Genomic DNA, 21,121 nt, shown 5'->3' on the forward strand with positions numbered 1-21,121 from the left:
GAGGAATATTGCAGACCAGATGTGAGAACCTGGCAACAGTGCCAATTCTGCTAGTAAAACATGGAAGACGAGCCCTGGTCCTGAAACGTTTAGAAAGTTGCAGAGTAATCAAAAATAACGTGAATGAGGTGAGTCAGTGATGCGTCTTTCTATTATATTTTATTCAGCTTTTCAAAACACTGTGCCTCACTTATCAACATTAATAATAGCTAACATTCAACATTTAAAATCAAAAACACACACATACACCATGTTTTACGAACCATGATGCGCACCGGGTTAAATAAATGGGACAAGTTCACAAGAGTTTGGAGTAACACTTCATAAAGTGAAAAATGTAGATAACCAATCAAAATCTTGACAACGGCTGTTTAGAATTGAATTTTTTTTATGAAAAATAAACAAGGGCACATGAAAATGGTGCATAAAACTGCAACACCCTTTTTATTGCCTTTAAGTCGAAACGATGAATTCATTAATGACCAAGGTCTACTGACAATCAAAATCTTACACTGTGAAAATGCATATACACGCGCAATAATGTGGTACATTCTCTTAAACGGTAGGAAGAGGTTTAGTTACAAAACAATCATGAGTGTCGCTTATTATGTTAGTTCACACAGCGTGGCATATCCATAAGTATAATTCAAATTGTCTATCATTTGTTCTGAACGCTACCAGAAAACTATACTAATTTAAATGGAAGTTTAATAATTAATTGAAGTTTTTTCCTTCAAAAACAACTATTACCTTATAATACATAAAGAATAATGCCAACTACTTATCTTTTCGCCAGTTACTTAGGGAAAATATCGTAGGGTTAAGGTGAAATTGTGTGGTCTATTCAATTTTGCTTTCCATTTTAATGCCTAAATGGCTGAACGACTTGATTTGACCTAGGCAGAAGATTCAGTTACGATGCTTTGCGCGATCAAACTCCTCTTTTGTGATACGGTTGTGTGTATTGGCTTTCGTGTCTATATATTCGAGCATTGCTCCTATGATATAATATACTTAAATTATCGAGAGATACCAAGAAGAAGTTATTCTGAATTATTCTAAATCTATAATCACTCTATTTATTTATCAATTATCTTATCGTCGAACTGAAATATTGCTTTCACTGATATTTCATCAGTGAAATCTTTTTCACTTTTCCGGTAAACAGAGATAGGGATGATTTTTTGACCTTTTTAAATTCAAAATGCGTCTGTAAATCTACCAGCGGTTTGGTTGACTAATACGCACTTTCCAGTCTAGATTGAATAGTTCACTCATTCTTTTTATTGCCTAAAAGGATTCTAAAGTGGGTAATAGTGGGTAATAGTGGGTAAAGTGGATCGCAGGTTCGAATCCCATGCGGGGATGATCATGTGCGAGAGGATTGCTGGACTCCTCGCCGCCGTAGGGTGGTTCACGTAACCGCTGGTCGGTTACGGCTTCCTCCACCATCAAGTCCATGCTTCCGAAAACAAACAATACAGTGAAACTAATCCCATACCTGACCTGGACTGGTAACCGGACGAGAGGCCGTGGTTCGCCATATGATTAAGCCGTCTTATCGGCTTTTCTCTCCCCCGGGATAAACATGTAAATCCTATCCTATCCCTAATATCTTATCCTTTATTACAAAAAAAGCATAATGAGAGCATGTTGGGCGAACATCATTAACTACAATGTCAATGGAGCCCATCCCAGAATAAAAACATTTTCTTTTGCTTTGTTTATTGTCACGCCATATTGCTACGTGGCGCCATGACGTACCGGTAGTCGGTTTGCGTTACAGCTTTGTCATTTCATAACGTCTGAACGTTGCTGAACCAAGCCCTTCGGTTGTAGATTTTTTTTCGCCGAGTGTAGAAAGGAAGTTAAAACATCCAAAATGGTGAGTTTATCTTCTTTATTTTATGGAATTTGAAGCCATCATGTGTCTGCCGATATATTTCGTGCAATATATATGAATAATATGACTTGTTGAGCCAAATTTAAGTGGATATGATTTTTGCGAAGGAATCGTATAACCTTTACGGGAAGTACCCACACTTAAACTTAACAAAAAACCGAACATCCAGTTTATGTAATGATCTTCGTATTTATTTCTTTTGTGAATGCCAGAAACCTTTCGGAGGCCTAGAGTCTCAAAAAACAATTTTGCGCGACGTTTTGCATTGCTGTGTGTAAACCATGGAGTCTGGAATGTTTGTTATGGCCTCGCTAAAAGCTAATTTCCTGCGCAGCAATATACGAAAGGACCTTTTATGTATGTATGTATGTTAATCGTCTCGTAAAAGCAGAAACACAGGAGTTAGTAAATATCAACATTGAAGACCATACTGGCCTAAAACACATGACAGTGCGGCATACACCCCTTATGAGAAGCATAAAATGCAATAAATCAAATAAGTATAATGTGGTCCTTCCTACAGACAGTTCTGCGAGGAGGGTGGGTGGGTAGCAATATAGGCAGCATGGTTAAGGGTGGAGTATGCCCAACTGTTTGTACAAAGGAGTTGGTAGGACAAGACAACATCAATAAATAGAGACAATACAACATGAAATATAATACATGTAAACATAATAATAAAATTGGACATATACTAAATATAGCACCCTTGAGTATGATACCCCATACTATAAATGGGATGTGCACATATGGTATGTACCACTCAAGGGTGAGTGTCTTAAGTAATATTTGGCCAATCTAGCAAAAATGCGTTCCTTCCAGGCTTGGGGAAATGCGATGTTATGCGCATTTTGTAGGTAGGCTACTTTGTATTTTATAGTTCTGAATACCGCCAAAAAAAGATCAGGATTCAAAAAATAGATATTCAGGTTGCATTTCCATAAAACCTATCATGATCGCATTTCAGCCAGACAACCACTTAGGACATTTGGAGATGATAAAAATATCGCTTTCATTCCGAGCGATAGAAAAACGTCGCACAACAAGAAATATATTTCAATAAATCTGAGGGTTGCGCGCTAACCAAGAATCTAAGCAAGTCCGATAAGGTCTTTGAAGTTCATTTCATATGCTACCCAACATAAACATAAAAATGTGAAGAGTTTTACAACATCAGGAAGGTATGAAAACAACGAGTGGTTTGATCGCAGATGACGTTACAGAAAAGATAGGCGTTTCCTCGCTCAAATCTCTTTGTTCACGATTCTATTTCCTTTTATGATTCATAATAAATGATTTGACTCTGAAAACCTTTCAAACGATAACGAACAAAGAACAACAGAACGATCGATCAACCATAGCCTAGCCTGATTCGATGCGGTGAATTTTCAAAGAGAAAAATATTTACTGTACGCGATTCACTTGCGCTTTAGTATAAGCATAAATATATATATCACAAAATATAAGATTGTTTACCGTGTATTGTGGAAATCAACAAATAAAATCGAATAACGATTTTTAACGTGACTTTCGTAGGATTCAGATTATAGAATTTCAGCTTTTGGGAACATACATATATATAGCATATAACAGTGGTCCCCAATCTTTCTACCCTGGCGGACCGGTAAAATTAAATTAAATGCACTCGAGGACCGGCAAAAATTGAAATGACCGGAACAGAAATGAATAACATATATTTGCGTAATATAATGCAATGCCGGGCATTCAATATGCTTCTGGAGCAGGAAGGCACACTTAAAAACATTTCACACGGAGAAATCAAATAATGTGCCGGGCAAAAATTGAAATGGTTGGAACATAAAATAATACCATATATTTGCGTAATAAAATGCGGTGCTGGGCACCCATTATGCGTAAGAAAGGCACGCATAAAACATCTCACATAAAAAATACACGTATAATACATGGCAAAAAACGTACAAACACGATTAACTCTAGAGTGAGAATTTTGCTGCTGTTTCGTTTCCAATATAGGATTGCAAACGTGGCCTCAAAGAAGTTTCTGTAACACGTAAATAATGGTCGAAAATACGCACAACAGTTTGATTGCTCGATTACTTAGCGATGGGTATTCTTATCAAGAGATTTCCAAAATTGTGTCAAGTAATTCTTTTTTAAATCTGGACTGTAAAGTGAAATCACAATTTTAATCAAGCTTTTTTCTTTTTCACCGGGTTCATCATATTAATCCCTTTGCAGTTGATCGACGCCTCAAACGAAATGAATTTACGTTACAATGACAAAGTCGTCGATAACTTGGCACCAGGCTCAAAATCCTACTGTGTCTGCTCAAAATACTGGCAAACACGTTTGCGGCCCTTGCTTTTTTGCGTGTCTCGTGACCACCTGCAGGGTCGCAACAAGTTCATATCTTACTGGAATATTTTACTGTTCTTGACTGTTTTCTGGTTTAAACAAAGAAATATGCATAACGTTTTATATAGACGGTCATATTAATCACGAAATACTCGCAGAACAGAAAACGCACGCGTTCCAATTTTTAGGTTTTTGAATCTTGCTAGATTTGATTGGGCGCATTTGCGATGAATCGTGGCCGAGAAAGCGAAAAGTGTGATTGCTCGGCGCCAAGATGTCGCAATATGACGGCGGAAGTGAAATTGCGTAATAAACCAACGCAACCTCGTCTTAAAACAACGAACCACTGGCGTATAGGCATATATATATAAATATATAGCACAAAATATAAGATTGTTTACTGTATATTGTGAAAATCAACGAATAAAATCGAAAAGAGAATTTTAACGTGTTGGCGCTGAGAGATGAACGGGCGACTTGCAAGTCAGACGGTTCAAGAGTTTGTAATATTTGAAAAGTACATTGATTGATTGGTATGCAAATTAGCATTGAAATAATACAATTCATCATCCGAACAGATTTCTTACGCAACGAGATTTATGTGTATATATTATGATTAAATGAAGACTTGTCGCGCCAGTTTATACTTGTAAGTTGAAAAGAATACCTGAATACCCTTCAAATATAGTAAAATGCACTTGACCTGTATGGGAGATTGATATGCAAATGAGCTGGGAAACATTTCTAAGCTTCAGAAATGATTTATTATGAGGCAACATTACCTAACTTTGGTATCCTACTTAGGAACTGGCAACAATTAGACAGTCATAAAAAAAACATTAAACACTGAAAATCTAACTGGAGCAAACCCAGCTGTATTTCCACAATTGGTAGCCTATCCTAACTGGATACCAAAACACACTGACAAACGCCATCGGTGTCCCGAACATAAAAAAAAACATTGGATGGATCATTATGAAAGAATGTTTTCATCTCCATTACAAAATGGTAAACAGCAAAAGTTCACTAATCAAACCAAAAAATACAGGTTGCCTACGATCACGCTTAGGCATTCGTGAAGTTTGTCCTTCTAGGTTGGGCAACTTTTACCAATGTATTATCTCCCCATCAGATTGTGTTTTTTCCTGGATATGAGGTCGCAAATTAATGTACCACATGTACCACCCGCGCTCTATCGCCCGGATTTTGTGGTAATCATAGGTGTGATTTGAGAAACATCTTCTAACTGTGAAAGGACCCTGGAGCATCCATCTTCTTCTTTTTGGGTGAATGGTAAAACCATACACTTAAATAAACATCCAAATTTCTCTTCTATCGCAATGCAGCTGATTTAAGTGATTTCTGGCACATACAAAAGACTCGACTCAGTATAAGCCAATTAGGTGTAAATTGTATGCTCTCATGTACTGTAGCCCTGTAAGCTATGCACAGATATGGAGCATGGTCATCCCAATCGTCTCGATAATCGCTCACATAAGGCTTGAGCATTTGTTTAATCGTTCGATTAAACCTCTCCACTTGTCCATCAGCAGGGGGGAGGGGGGGGGGGTGATATAGTGTCGTATGCGTCTTGACAATACCAAACAATTCGCACATCTCAGTGAACAACTGAGATACAAAATCTCGAATCCGAGGAACTCCAAAGGGCTGGTATGAGGTAGTGCTCCCAAGAAATACATCATATTCCATGGGTGAGCCGCAAAGTAGTTGTAGATCTTCTTGTTTACCTCCATGTGTCATCTTAGTCGCAGCACAGAGTTGCAAAATCTGCAACATAGCAAAATAACTCTTTTAACACCAGGCCAATAGAAACGCGCACGAATACTTTTAAAATGTCCAGAGGTACGGGCACTATGTAAAATTGTAAATGCTGGCAAGTCAGAGTTGAAAATAGGTGCTACTAGCTGTAAGGTGGTGTGTATACACGCACAACTATATTGCATTTGTAGACTTTATTCACATTCGAAACAGAACACATTCCAGATAGATAAACTTAAAACAGTTAATGCACACAGTACCAACTCATAACCGCTAATGTGACACAGTACACGTGATAAGTACCGAACTTAGAAGTCACCTTCAGACATGAACGGACACGGGTCAACACTAGCTGGATAATGATATCAGGGTTCAGGGAAGTAGACACGCAGTTCGGGCACTTACAGCGTCTGATTTGACGAGACAGCTCATCTGCATATCCATGTTTAGTCCCTAATCCGAAGTCATATGTGGAGGCAACATGATGATCAGCGCGAATCAAGAAGTGTTTGTCGCTCCTATTTTGGCTTTTGCGTTGGTTCAAGGACACCGACGCGAGTGGCACTGGGACTGGTGCTGTATTATCACAAATGCAAGGGGGAGAAGAACATGTTATAGCTTATTTCGGTAGAACTCTTTACTCTATCCAAAACGAAATGTCGGTATTGTGCAACGGAGAGGGAGCTGTTGGCAGCGGTTCAATCAGTACGTCATTTTGCCATTATTCGTGGCGGACGTAAAAAGGCGCTCAGTGATTTCAAATCTTTCCTGACAGTCATCAGTCCACTCGTATTTCACGTTCTTTTGAGTCAAACGAACCAAAGGCGATGCTATGGTGGCATACCCAGCCACAAAACGTCTATAATAGTTGGCAGTTCTCAAGAAACTTTTAATATCTATTGCTTCTTGAGACGTTTCCCATTCGACTATTGTTGATTCATTGTGAGGATCACGGCTAACTCATTCGGAAGAAATTTTGTATCCAAGGTAGGTAACTTATTGACGGAACAATTGGCATTTAGTCGATTCAAGTTTTGAACCCGAAGTCGAATGAAAACCTTCCTCAAACTGCTTATGGAGGCGTCAAAAGCTGATCCGCGGGCTAAAACATCATCCAAATCATTTGAACAACCTTTCCCGATCATTCCTTCCATCACTAGGTCCAATATCCGCTCGAAAGTTGCAGGCGCATTAGACAGACCAAATGGCATGACTACAAATTGGTAGTGTGTCCTTTCCCAGGGAGACTGAAATCTCTCTGTCGGACCAATGACATTGAATGTTGTTTAATGTCATTGGTCGGACGGATCAACTTATACTTTCCAATATCCACTCGCCAAGTCAAGTGTTGAGGGCCAGCTTGATTCTCTAATGGAGTCCACGATGTCATCTATACAAGGTAAAAGACAAGCATCCTTGTTGGTAATTGAATTAAGGATCCTAAAATCAATACAAAAACGCGTACTACCGTCTTTCCTAGGTATCGGAACAATTGGTGACAGGTACCGGTAAGGTTTATCAGTCAGCTCAATCACTCCTTGTTCAAGCATCGTCAACAGCATCTTCCGGTATTTGTCTCTTTACCCAGCCAAGACGTCGGGCGGCCTGTTGAATAGGCTGCAGTGGTGTAGTCACCATATGACGGCGAACCACTGCGTTTTCATGCTCTGAACAGCACCATAGTCAGTTTCATTGTTCATCTAAACAGGTGCCTCCTTTTTAGACGGTCAGCGAAGCGACCAATTTGGTGTTGCTCCTCTGGCTCGTCGAGTGGAGTGTACCGTACAGGTGTAGCTGAGAGAGTACAACACTTCCAGAACGGGCTGGCATAACCACATCCTCCTTCACAGTTACCGTACACAACAACAGGGAAGCGACGTTGAACAGTAACATTTTGGCTCTCGAAAGCAAAACGACCCGTAAAATGGAATTCAAAGTGGTGTCGATAAAGCGAGACACCCGCACCGGTATCAGTTAAACACACAACAGGCACATTATTGACCAAAGCCTTGACATTAGTCCAAGTGACTGGAAAAAAATTTTAGTCGAAAATAGTGGGTCCAGGACCAGGTGACAAAACAACGTCGTCTAAAATCATGTTAGCAGAGAGTGCGGACCTCATCCCTGATATCCTGATTTTTAAGACTGGTTCGAAGTTTTCGTTCAGTGGTCATGGAATAGTATCAGCTAATATGTCCCTGTGTTGTCCGTGTCGAAAGCAAGTTGGGCCACCTGTATTATTTGAACAATCTTGTGCCCAATGACCTGTTTACTTACAGCAGGGACATGGCGTAGATGATGGTGTAAGAGCTTGTGGACTGCGACAATAACGGATTCTCTGCCCAACTTGTCCGCATCTGAAACGAGAAATATTGGAAAGTGGGGATAGACAGGATCTCGATATATCTGCAACTGAGGACATTGCATCTTCCAATGTCAGAATGCAGGAAGATGGTGGTTGCAAAAGACCATGGGCGAACGAACCTTGATATTTTACCAATTCATTCCTATCCGAAAGTTTTGAGTATGGAGTAGCTAGTCTAGCCAGCTAACTCTATGCAGGGTTTCTCTTGCCAACTTTACACGCTGACCAAAAACGGATCAAAGTGCTTCGATACTACCTTCCACTTCGAAATAATTTTCAAAATGCTGTACGATCGACTCAAAGCTATCAAGTCCGTCCATAGCCAATTATATGAAATGACTATAGAGCAGAACAGTGTATCAATCAGGTAACAATACCCGCCAGGAATGAAAATAGACTTGATTGTGGGAAAAGGTTTTAATGTAAAGGAACATGTTATTAGTCCCATATCTAAATTCATCAGGTATGTCGTGCTAAAAATGTAATCGCTGTAACTATATGCACGATTAATCCTTGGACTACCACAAAATTCTTGGTTGCTGTAGACAGATGTTGAAAAATTATTTTTAGGTGAACTTTACAGACGATCAGATCCGTGGTATCATGGACAAAAAAGCCAATATTCGAATCATGTCTGTTATTGCTGGTGAAGATCATGAAAAATCTACATTAACAGACATCCTTGTTAGCAAAGCTGGTATCACTGCTGTTAGCGAAGCTGGTATCACTGCTGAGAAAGCTGGAGAGTCACCGTAAGTGAGCCTCAAATCAAATATATCCTCAAAATACAGTGTGGCCAGTACAGTGATACAATACAGGTTATTTTTTTCTGGGGAATGCAATGATGATGTTTTCAGATTGCACGTCCTTATAGTTTGTAAAGGTAGTATCGGTTTGGCATTATGCAGACGCCACACCATTTCGGTTTGCATGCATTTTTATAATTGATGCCTTTAAATATGGGGGTTATTCTTAGAATTTGAACCATATTGAAATAGATATCGAGTAAAAAAAAGTTCGGATTTTTAACTAAGTATTGGTTACATATTGTTGTGAAAGAAATAAATTGAAATATTTAATTACATTGTTTTAATTACGTTTTTTTCAGGGCACATTCTCTTTATTATGAATTGTCTGGAACGGAAAAAGATGGCAATGGCTTTCTTATCAATTTGATTAATTTACCAGGGCATGTTGACTTTTCATCAGAGGTTACAGCTGCTTTGCGTGTTACAGATGGTGCACTTGTTGTGGTTGATTATAATAGCGGTAAGTACTCACATTATTTCTGCTCATGATGAGCATAAAGTATATGAGAATATTTCCTGGAGTTTGTTACTATTTAATTTTCAAGTTGTATTTCATTAGACATGCAAACAAATGATGTCAATTTGCTTATTTCAATTGTAAATATTTTGTGCTATCAGGTAGGCCTAATAGGTATCAAACTGAGACTGCACTTCGCCAAGCTATTGCTGAACGTATCAAGCCCATCGTTTTCATAAACAAGATGGACAGTGCTCTCTCGCAACAACAAGTTGGAAAAGAAGATCTTTATCAAATCTTCAGTCGAATTGTTGAGAGTACCAATGTCATTATTTCAACATTTGGTAGCAGCGACGAAACGCAAGCTTTCGGAGATATCCAGGTCAAATTACTGATACTTTGGACAGTGCCATACCAGTTAAGAATTATAGATTCATGTGTGAGCATCGCATCTGTGGTAGACTTATTTCGAAAAGGAACAATTTCTATTCTCCAAATATTAGGTTGCATTTTAAATATCCGTGGCTGCTTGTATACGGCCTTGATCGAATCGAAATCCTCTTATAAGTGCCGTAAAAAATCAAATAATGCTGTCAACCACATGGTTAGTTGAAAAGTCTGGATCTTAAAAAAAATATATAGTATTGTCGGGATAATAAGCATTTTTTTGACTCTGCTTAGCGATGAACCAAAGAAAATACGAAAAAGAGAATGATAGCGCATCTGTGTTCTCACACTCTAAAAATGGGCCTTTAATTTTTTGGGAAGTCTTTCCATTCGCCGGAAAATACAGTAGTTATGCGTTTGTTCGTGTATCCATCTGATTGAGGAAATGACTTGAAGGTGCAGCCAGAATTTTTTAATTTAGAGTTACTGTAAATGAAAAAACGTTATGCCAAAAGTGCAATTTACGACGCCATAAGGCGTTCAAAGAATATAAATTTGTGCGTCGTTCACAGCGAAATCCAGTTACGTGTAGCTCAACTCCCTTTGTCAGACATGATTTGGTGACTATTTTGCTCGTCCTATTTCTAACATCTACTAATCGTCGACCATTAATCCGTAATCAGCGGTAACCTTGTCGTGTTGTTCGCTCTCCAATGTTTCATAAATGAGCTAGTTATTTGTCGGAGAGAAACAAATGTAACCGCACTCTCGCAAATGTTATGAGCCAGGCCAGAAATCTTTCTCACAGCGCCATATTGCTGAGAGACTTTTTTATGCTTTTCAATTTTATATTCTGTCCGTGTTACTTTCGTATTAAATAATAGGAATGGGCCGGGATCCGGACTAGGATTCGAGTCGAATCCAGGCATATTTTGGACTCGGATTGGATTTCGAGTCCACGTCGTTTTTAACAAGTCTATAATCAATTCTGTTTTTACTAATTTACGCCTATGTTTGTACTTTTTCCCCTATAAATCTCACTACATATCTCAACTAGTTGAAATTCAAGTTTAGATGTTTAACAATATATTGAATTGTATCACTCGTGTGTATTATAAACACTCTTAATAAAAACGACGACAGATATCCAGATAATATGACGCAAGGTAAAAACTATTGATACCTTATAGCTTATAACAATGATGCGCCAGTCGCCTTCAAACTATCTATTCTTTTTGATGTACATGTGGTACACAATAAAATATGTGTTAGCGCAATATTTTTGCGTTTTCGATTCGTGTAAATAAATATGAAACATGCACAGGATTAACCCAAGATGGAATCTCATCAATACCTCTTTTAAATCGAGTTTATTACGTGCAATCCTTTCTCTAAAAATGGGAGCAATGGAAAGCATGGAGCGTTTTAGAACGTTTACATGAACTACTAAATTGCAAGCATTGTATTGACGACAAGTGGCATCTCTTTACCATTTGCACACGTGACATAGTAAATTTAAGGTTAGAAATATCTGGAATTATGGGAAAGCATTGTAGTCAAAAGCTTTTTATTTTTCTATTTGACATGTAAGAATTTCCAAATAGCCGCTCAGAATTGACGAAAGGTGGTGGGCTGGAAATCCAGTTCACAGCCAAGGCGCACATTGACCCACGTTTACGTTTGTATTAGGGCAGCCAAAAAGAAGAAAAATATATTTTTAAATTGATTCAACAGCTATCTGCGGAACCATTAGGCAAAAAATATGAGCTACGACGTATGTTTGTGAGCGCGCGATGCTGTAGTATGGTCAAAAACGTGTTTTTCTACTTTTTTATGGTCAAAAACGTGTTTTTCTACTTTTACATTGTGACGTCACGGACTCGGAGGATTTGATTCGAGTCCTTGACCTATTACTCGGATTCATCGAATCTCTGTAATGCCGGACTCGTCCCATCCCTATTTAATAGTACTTGAACCTGAATTAGTCATCATGTGAATACTCAGTGTTGAGTAGCCTATTCACGCAACTCAGCTTTGAGTTAAAATGCTGATACTAACATATATCGTCAATAATGGCATTTCTATGTGGTCAAAATGACATTTCCCCTACAATTTCTCTCATGTATCCCTCCCACTGGCTGCGGCCCTGTTACTTGATATATTTTTTCTTATGTTTCCACTCCCAGTAAATTTATTCATTAATATCAATGGCTAATTCGAACAGGTATTTCCAAACAAAGGAACAGTTGGTTTTGGTTCTGGACTCCAAGGATGGGCATTCTCTCTTAAACAATTTGCCGAAATGTATGCTGAAAAATTCCAAACCACCGCTGAGAAGTTAATTGACAAATTATGGGGAGATAACTTCTTTGATATCGGAACCAAAATGTGGTCTGAAACCAAATCAGACACAAATGAGCGTGCCTTTTGCCTTTATGTGCTGGATCCAATTTACAAGGTAATTTGATTTTGAATCAGTACTATTTTGGTTTTACATTTGGGGCAATTGTTTTCAATTTATATTTTGATGAAAATTTTGTCAGCCTTCCCATTATAAAGAAATGGACAAGGAGGTAAGATTTAGTTATTAACGTGTCTGAAGTATAAAACAACCAGCTTCGCAAAATTGCTTATTTGAGTTCGAGAATTGCCTATTAGTGTTCAATATAAACTAATTCTTTGGCTTCAACTAATGAGCATGGTAATTCACAACTTATCAGGCTCGCGATGCTATAATGAACAATAATAAACAAGAGATTGAAAAATGGATGAAAAGTACTGGTGTTACATTGAAAGGAGATGATAAAGATAAAACTGGTGTATCGTTGATGGAGGTACGTTTGTGTGTTATTTCTGTATGAAATCTCAATAGTTGCTGAACTTAATAGGCCCCAAGAAAGAAAGAAAGTGCATACTTGTAACTACAACTTCTTACACGCAAAGCGCAGCATGGAGAATTTTTTCTCTTCGGAGAATTAGGTATGTCTCTTTTCTTAGGAGTTACCTATAGAGTACTTTTTGTTTACATAATGATACAATATAGTTGATGGATTCAACATTTCTTTATTTCCCCAGGTCTTCATGCGCACTTGGCTGCCAGCTGGTGAGACTTTGCTGCAGATGATAGCAATCCACTTACCATCACCTGTGACATCACAGAAGTATCGTATGGAACTTTTATATGAAGGTCCCAAAGATGACGAGGCTGCAACTGGTGAGATGAATTAAATTGTTTGTGTTTAACTTTCGAGTTGGAATTGGGTAATAACATGGACAATTCTGAATGGAATTAATTTAATTTTACCATAATATAGAACAAAGGTATTTTGAAAACAGTGTGGCACTTCGCGGGCAAGCTATTCGAAATTGGCACTCCTCTGCAGGTCGCACAATTTTTTTTGCGGGCCGCTGTTTGCACTCCTCTGACACAAGACCTTACATCTTTACTCAAGGTATCAAAAACTGCGATCCTAAAGGGCCCCTGGTAATGTACATCAGTAAAATGGTACCTGCAAGTGACAAGGAGAGATTCTACGCTTTTGGCAGAGTTTTCTCTGGAACAGTTAAAATTGGGCAGGAAGTTCGAATCTTGGGTCCTAATTATTTTCCTGGTATAAATGAAGACTTGTACATCAAGCGGATTGAAAGGTGTTATTTTTATTACTGACTACTAACTTGATATTACTTTCTGCTATTACTGCTAGTGCTGGGATATCATTGTGATTAGGGCTGTAAACACTGATATATATGTCGAAACAGCGGTGTTTCGGCTTTCGAAATGCATATTATGACGTCATAGCCAAAAGGAAACTGAAATTTGTTGTGGTATCACCATCACGTCTGAGCATAATAAAACTTGCCAATGTCATACTTCAACCTGAGTTCAGGTTGTGCGCCATCTTGGTGCGCATACTTCAGGAGTTCCCAAAAAACATTATTTAGTCGCCATATTCAAATATTAAATCGATTATAATCTACATACATTTTCAAATTAATAACTTTTTTATGTCTATAGAACTATTCTTTTGATGGGACGTCACATTGAACCAATTGAAGACGTGCCATGCGGTAATTTTGCTGGTTTGTCAGGAGTGGATCAGTATCTGGTCAAGACTGGAACCATCACAACTTTGGCAACTGTATGTATTTACATTTTATCTTAATTTTTTTCATTAAACTTGTTCCTACAAACTTGTCACTTCTGAAGCATCATTCCTCCTATGTGCATTGTTGATGAATATCAATATTCAAAACCTGAGCAATGTTTGAACTTCCACACCTATGTTCAACAGGCTTACAACATGAAAGTGATAAAGTTCAGCGTGTCGCCTGTGGTACGTGTTGCAGTGGAAGTTAAAAATTCAGAAGATCTGCCTGAGCTTGTAGAAGGACTGAATAGGTAGGTTATTTTCTATCAAGGGCTGTAATAATGGCAAACCTACTTTATACAAAAGGAATTTTCACAACAGTATAAACTATGTATATATATATTCGGGTACTTGTATATTTAAATTCCGATAAGAAGTATGCAGCGTTCATATTCAGTTTTTTTTCAAGCAGTGCAGTTTTTGAATATTGCAAGTTTTCGTACCTCGTAATGAATTTTGTTTATATCTTACCAATGTGTCAAAAAACAAGCTTTGTCAATATAAACTAGGATTGACTGCTTTCATGAATATAATTTGCATTAGATTTTGTGTTAATTTAAGATTGGAATAGATGAAAGAGGTATTGTATATATATCTAGATTGGCAAAATCTGATCCTATCGTTCAGTGCATCATTGAAGAGAGTGGAGAGCACATTGTTGCTGGGGCAGGAGAATTGCATCTTAAGAGTCGCATGAAAGATTTGGAAGAAGATTTAGCCAACATCCCACTGAAGGTTTTTATTATATACATCAGGTGTGGCCAACCTGCTCTCGACTGCGATCGAGTCTGGGATAAAGTCGTACATAAAACGAATGAGTAGGCCTACTGGATATGTAGATAACTACACACACGCATACAGAAAATTCCACCGCTGCCAATAAGATCGGCTCTGTGGGCACTCGCTGCTAAAAATTAGTATTTTTTATTGCGTTTAATTTGTGAATTTGATTGTGTAATTGTATCTGGAGTACATTTTCATCATTTTTTTAGGATTTATTCGAATCATATAATTCAGATCTAAGGCCTGACTCATTTTCAGTCGTAGGTGTTGTCTAAACAACGAAAAATTGAATATTCTCAATTCTCAAACTATATATGTTACATAACTGCTCAAATTTCAGTATCTAATTCACAATTATTTCCAAGTCCGATTCGTCGCTCGCTTTGAATTAGAAAAAATCGGGCATTCTGACGCCACTGCTACCATTGCAAATACACTTTTCCACACTACTCTTGAAGTGAGAAAATGAATTTTGCACACTGCAGAAGTTATTGTAAGATCGTTTTTCATGCAAGACACACAGTATTCGGTAAGTTCATTTCTAAACCTTGGCAGCGGCGAAACTTTTATTTGTTCGGTACAGTATTCTTCCAGTTTCAAAACACATAACAGGCGCTGTATGAAACTGGTTCGAAGGTATTTTTTGGGGTATTTTATTAATTTCACTTAAAATCAGACGTGATCGACAAGTCGAGACTCTATTCCAATCCACGATCGACGTGTAGGCCACCAGTGATATACATGATAATGTTTTTGATTTAGATTGAATTCGCCATTTCAGTACTGTATCAATAATTCCATTGATTCTCAGATATCTGACCTATTTGTATCTTACCGTGAAACCGTGACGAAGGAATCTAGTGTCATGTGCATTTCGAAATCGCCAAATAAACATAATATATTGTACATGAGGGCAAAAGCATGTCCTGAAGGATTGGATGAAGCTATTGACGACGTGAGTAGTTTTATTAGGTTGATTTATTAGCTACTGAGGATGTTGTATCGGAAATATATGTTCGACACTCCATTTTTAATTTATTCAGGGTGATGTCACTCCTCGCCAAAATATAAAAACAAGAGCTTGTCTCTTGGCTGACAAGTTTGATATGGATGTAAATGAAGCTCGCAATATCTGGGGATTTGGACCTGGTGGTACAGGCCCTAACCTTCTCATGGACGTAACCAATGGTGTCCAATATCTGAACGAAATCAGAGATTCGGTTGTTACTGGGTTCCAGTGGGCTACTGAAAAAGGTGTCTTATGTGAGGAGAACATGAGGGGAGTTCTTGTTAAGGTTCATGATGTTACATTGCATGCTGACGCTATCCATCGAGGAGGTGCACAAATTATCCCAACCACGCGACGGTGCATCTACGCTTGTCAGTTAACAGCTTCACCTGCGCTCCTTGAACCAATCTATTGGGTTGCGATTAAGGTATGTCGTTTGCTAATGGCTTTCTCAGAGATTTCTAAAAGATTAGTTTGTTTGTTGTTTAGTCTTTTTGTATGTTAATTCTCTTACTGATTAACACTTGTTTGGTCTTGCTTGAGAGCATCTCTGTCAGGTTATGCCGATAATATGGTTATCTCTATAGTCATGAACTTTGGTGATAGTATCTAAATCCACTCCCATATCGTGGATATTTTTTAATATAGTGTCCTGAAGCCGCTGTCGGAAGAATCTATATTGTACTCAAACGTCGTCGGGGACAATTGATAGAATATGACAGACAACCTGGAACTAGTTGGTACAACATCAAAGCATATTTACCTGTTAATGAGTCGTTCGGTAAGATATATTGCTATACTGTTAGTGTAAGGCAGGGGTGGTCGTTTCGCATACTGCAGTGCAGAAGACGTAGCCAGGGGGGTGGTTTTGCGGGTCGACCCCCCCCCCCCCCTCCCATTTTGAAATGTAAAAAAAATAAAATCATTTTTCTGTATCATAGATAGCAATTTTCCGTAGCTTAAAATGCTTTTAAGACCCACAGGACTAATGAAAACACGCGTATTCCAGCGTTCGATCGGACCCGCTAGCTGTTTCGATCAACTTGACAAATAAAACTTTCAGAACCCCCCCCCCCATTTGAAATTTCTGGCTACGCCCCTGGCAGAAGTTACTGCAGGATCTTTAGTCCCACAAGACAGATGATATTCGGCAAGTTCATTTCTAAACCTTGGCAGCGGCGAGACCTCCATTCGTTACTTAGGAACATACTCTATCGGGCTTGCCCAGACTCAAATACTATATGTGTAGATCGTAGTTTGTCCATGTACATCCTCATATTCTTTTTTTTTCAAAGCACCCAACAGAAAGGAGCTGCTTTTGGTATTAAATTTATCAACATCAGACTAGATTAATTACTTGTGACGTGGCGATTGACATGTTGGCCACTTGTGGTGTACGGTATGGATAGAAATGCATCAATGACACTAGGAATGTCACTTTAAATTTTCTCTGTAATTCCTGCAAATATTTCAAATTGTTAAAAATTCATATAGCTAGTAAAATTCAGTAGTTTTTTTGTATGACCGTTGTAATACTAATTGTCAAAGTATGCAGTGCTTTGTGGAATTTAGACCAGTAGGTCTCAATCGCCATTCCGCGGACAGGGGTCGGTTCTTGCTGTCGAACTGCCAAATATATTTTAATATGAAATGAATATATTATGAGCAAATTGCAAAATGTAAAGTATTGACGGCATGTTCATTAATTTTGTGCTTTTCTAACTCTTATGGATGTTTCCCCGACCATCGACTTTCGTGTTTACTTCTCGACATTGACCAATCAGCAAGATGCAAAAAGTGACGTAACAATGCCCCTTTTCGCATCCGCCTAGACACTTTTCCCACTCAGACAGATTTTCAGGCGTGGTCGTGAACATTACCTCATTTGCGCGTTTTTGAATTGTGTTCGTTAGTTTTCAGTTGTGTTTCGGGAATTTAAATACAATTCCGATAATTCAATGATCACTTTATCTTCCCAGGAGTTTCAATTTAACTGCAGTAATCAAAAATTAATGTAGAAATAGCTGTGATAGACTAGACTAAAATTCTTTACCGATACTTTTAAAAAACAGATTGTTGAATGCGATAAATCAAAATGATGGTTTGAAACAAATACCCCATTTTGCAGGCACCAACTCGCGAAACCAATCTAAAAATAAGCCCCGAAAATTTTGCAATGGTAAAGTATAGGAAGCATTCTCCGGGGGTCAAAGGTCGGGGAAAGATCTATTGATTCGTAGTACTGGTATTCGTCTAACCATCTATACCTTAATCTCTCCTATATGTATAATATCAAAAAGACAGCAGTAAATTTATCATTGAATTGTCTCCCTTTGCACCGCCTACTTTTGTCCTAATCGCATTCTTTTGATTATGTTTTGTGTTCATGACATTTTCGGTTGAGTTTGAAGGTTCGGCGGTCCGCAAAAATTGTTTTAAAATTTTACCAGTTCGCGAACTGAAAAAGGTTAAGAACCACTGTTTTAGACTACACTTGCTTGCATGAAGGTACTGTTAAACATTCGTATCTGAATTCTAACAGGATTTACTGAGGATCTTCGCAATACCAGTGGCCAAGCGTTTTATCATTTTGTTTTTGATCACTGGAGCATTCTTCTTGAAAATAAGCGAGATGAGATCATTTCCATCACAAGAAAACGAAAGGGCCTCAGTGAAGAGGTACCAAAACTCGACCAGTACTTGGACACACCGTAAATATAAAAGTCATCAAACTGTTACCAATGCTGCGTGAACCATAGTATAGAGTAGACCAGTGGTTCTCAACCGGGGGTCCGCGGAGCATTTCCAGAGGGTCCGCGATTCAAATTTAGATTTTAGGAAATTATTTGCAGTTTAATATCGTTTTTATTTGTAATACGCTCGAACATTTGCTGCCTATGACAATGTGACAAAAGCCTACAAAAACTATTTTGATTTATCTCCCGTAGACCTATTGTGACAAATACGAGTTATGACATTACAATGATAAATACGAGAACGCAGCTACAGTGATTTATTTCAAGGGTATGTGGTCATTGGTCACGTTCTCATTTGAAGCAAAGTAGCTATTTGTTCTACAGCTAACAAAGGAGATTGTGTTGCTTTCTAAAATTTAACCTGCATGGCTAAATCAAGAAAGTACTCCGAAAGTTATCTTGAAATGGGGTTTACCTCAGTGTCAGAGGGTGGCAAGGAAAACCGCAATGCGTTTTATGTTATGCTGTCCTCAGCAACTTTCTCACAAATCACTTTCTCAGTTTTGGTGCGCCATTTTGCCGCCGGACTCAAAAGTATCGATGGAAGCATTACGTGTTATTGTTCCATTTGCCTCCACTTACTTTTGTAAAAGTGGATTTATTGCTCTCGTCTATATCAAATCCAAGGCTCGTAACCAACTAAACGTCGAAGACGATATGCGTCTATCGTTATCAAAAACACGACCACGTATTTCCAGACTTGCTTCTGATATGCAACAGCAGAAATCCCATTAAGTGTATTCGATTTTACAAAATAAATGAAAATGTCCACTAGATTGGTGTTATTTTTGACTTAGTTAAATCTGTATAGAACATTAGGTTGCTGTTTAAGCTATAAACTAAATTTCAAATAAAAAACTTTTGAGGGGTCAGCGACCGCTTTGAGTGCACCAGAAGGGTCCGCAAAGACAAAAAGGTTGAGAACCACTGGAGTAGACCATAGATAATGTATTGAGTTCCATGTTGATGTTCCACTCAGATTCAGGACATTTTGATCAGATATGTCGTCCTTGTGAAGAAGCAGACCTTGATGTAACATGTTCAAGATAATAACTGTAAATAGTACGAAGAGAAATTTATTGTAGAATTTTACTCAAATTAAATATGGTCCACGGATATGTCCGAGTGGTTCGGCGATGCTCATTGGACAGTCAATAGTCCACTGCTATATGTGGGCAATGTTCACATTGTTTTATATAAGTTACGACATCTTTGGCTCAGTGTTTACACGACTCGAGTTACAGTTTTTTTCCAAAAATTGGATGTGACTCCACTGATAAAAATGTAATGAATGGGACTATTATTTAAGCAACCGCCAGTGAGACTTTGCTCAGTAACTGAATCGACTCGAAACTGGAATGGCTCGTCATCAACTATGTTATTGTTCATATGTATGTATGTTACTGAGCCTCTTAGATAATCTATTCTAGTTACAACGAAAAAACACCAATCTTGGTCTCCTAATATCTTCTTACTTAACGATCATGTTCAATAGAACACAGAGGACAAATTATTTAGTATTATAGTCAATTTTATTCGAAATTGAAATAGAGAAGGTAGGACCGAGAACCCCTTTATTTATATTTATATTAGACAAATGGCAACAAAACGCAGTTGATGCCAAGTGCAAAGGGTTCAATGGCGCCGAAAATATTCAAATGGGATTTTCTGAGATGCAATGCAATGAGAAAATTAATTTATATTCTATGCGAGAGATGTATCACTGCTTGATTTTTATTATAAAAAGTATCATCCGTTTATCCAGGATTTATATTATAAAAAGTATCATCCTGAGATACATGATAGAAATATATATAGATTATTTGTATTTTTTAACATGTTTTAATGTTATTTTACTATTCAGAATATAATTGGTCTTTTATCATAATGGATAAAAACATAACATTCGATTCTGTCACATTTTTAATGCTATCCAACTAGCAGTTCTTAACCTGGGGTAAATTTCGTCATCGTCATGGGTAAATTTTGTTACTGTGAAAAAAGATTTGAAATAAACCAAAACCGCATCTATTTGCTTGTTTTGTTACGAAAAACATTGTGGTATGGGTTACAAATAGTTATCGTCAATAGCAAAATATTTACCACATCCTAAATTATATTCACTTTGCTCTGAGCCATGCTTATCCCCACCCCAGCGAGTAGAAACAGAATTCTGACTTGTTACATATCGATCTCGATCGATAAGTATGTTGATAGGTATTTGTTTGTCTGTTAGACACGCAATATCTCACGAACGCGAGGTTGAATCTGCTCCAAATTTGGTTTTGGGTGGATTATGTCGTGTAATTAGCGAGTTATTAATTAATTAGTGATGGAACACGCGCCGTCGCTATTGAGCCAGAGAGAAGAATACACGGCGCTAGAACA

The 21,121-nt window shown here is 38.0% G+C and overlaps 1 protein-coding gene across 2 annotated transcripts; it reads left to right on the top strand.

Moving 5' to 3' along the window:
• The first annotated feature begins 1,765 nt into the window (after nt 1–1,765).
• On the top strand, nt 1,766–20,636 carry LOC120345483 (translation elongation factor 2-like). Of its 2 annotated transcripts, none has more exons than XM_078120440.1 (15): nt 1,766–1,885; nt 8,955–9,136; nt 9,493–9,653; nt 9,812–10,032; nt 12,262–12,495; nt 12,758–12,871; nt 13,113–13,251; nt 13,490–13,685; nt 14,053–14,176; nt 14,330–14,436; nt 14,785–14,920; nt 15,780–15,923; nt 16,012–16,404; nt 16,626–16,758; nt 18,520–20,636. In XM_078120440.1, the coding sequence occupies exons 1-15, from the start codon at nt 1,883–1,885 to the stop codon at nt 18,690–18,692; spliced, it is 2,460 nt and encodes an 819-aa protein (XP_077976566.1). In that variant the 5' UTR covers nt 1,766–1,882; the 3' UTR covers nt 18,693–20,636. The 2 variants fall into 2 exon arrangements, with proteins under 2 accessions (XP_077976566.1, XP_077976567.1); XM_078120441.1 differs by lacking the exon at nt 18,520–20,636 and adding an exon at nt 17,273–18,510.
• The last annotated feature ends 485 nt before the right edge of the window (nt 20,637–21,121 follow it).

This window comes from Styela clava, chromosome 15, assembly GCF_964204865.1.
Source record: "Styela clava chromosome 15, kaStyClav1.hap1.2, whole genome shotgun sequence".
NCBI lineage: Eukaryota > Metazoa > Chordata > Ascidiacea > Stolidobranchia > Styelidae > Styela > Styela clava.

Excerpts from the sequence above, each read along its gene's own strand:
- LOC120345483 (XM_078120440.1), top strand. Across the intron at positions 12,872-13,112 it reads CTGGTGTATCGTTGATGGAG|GTCTTCATGCGCACTTGGCT; the intron begins GTACGTTTGTGT and ends TTATTTCCCCAG. Across the intron at positions 16,405-16,625 it reads TCTATTGGGTTGCGATTAAG|TGTCCTGAAGCCGCTGTCGG; the intron begins GTATGTCGTTTG and ends TTTTTAATATAG.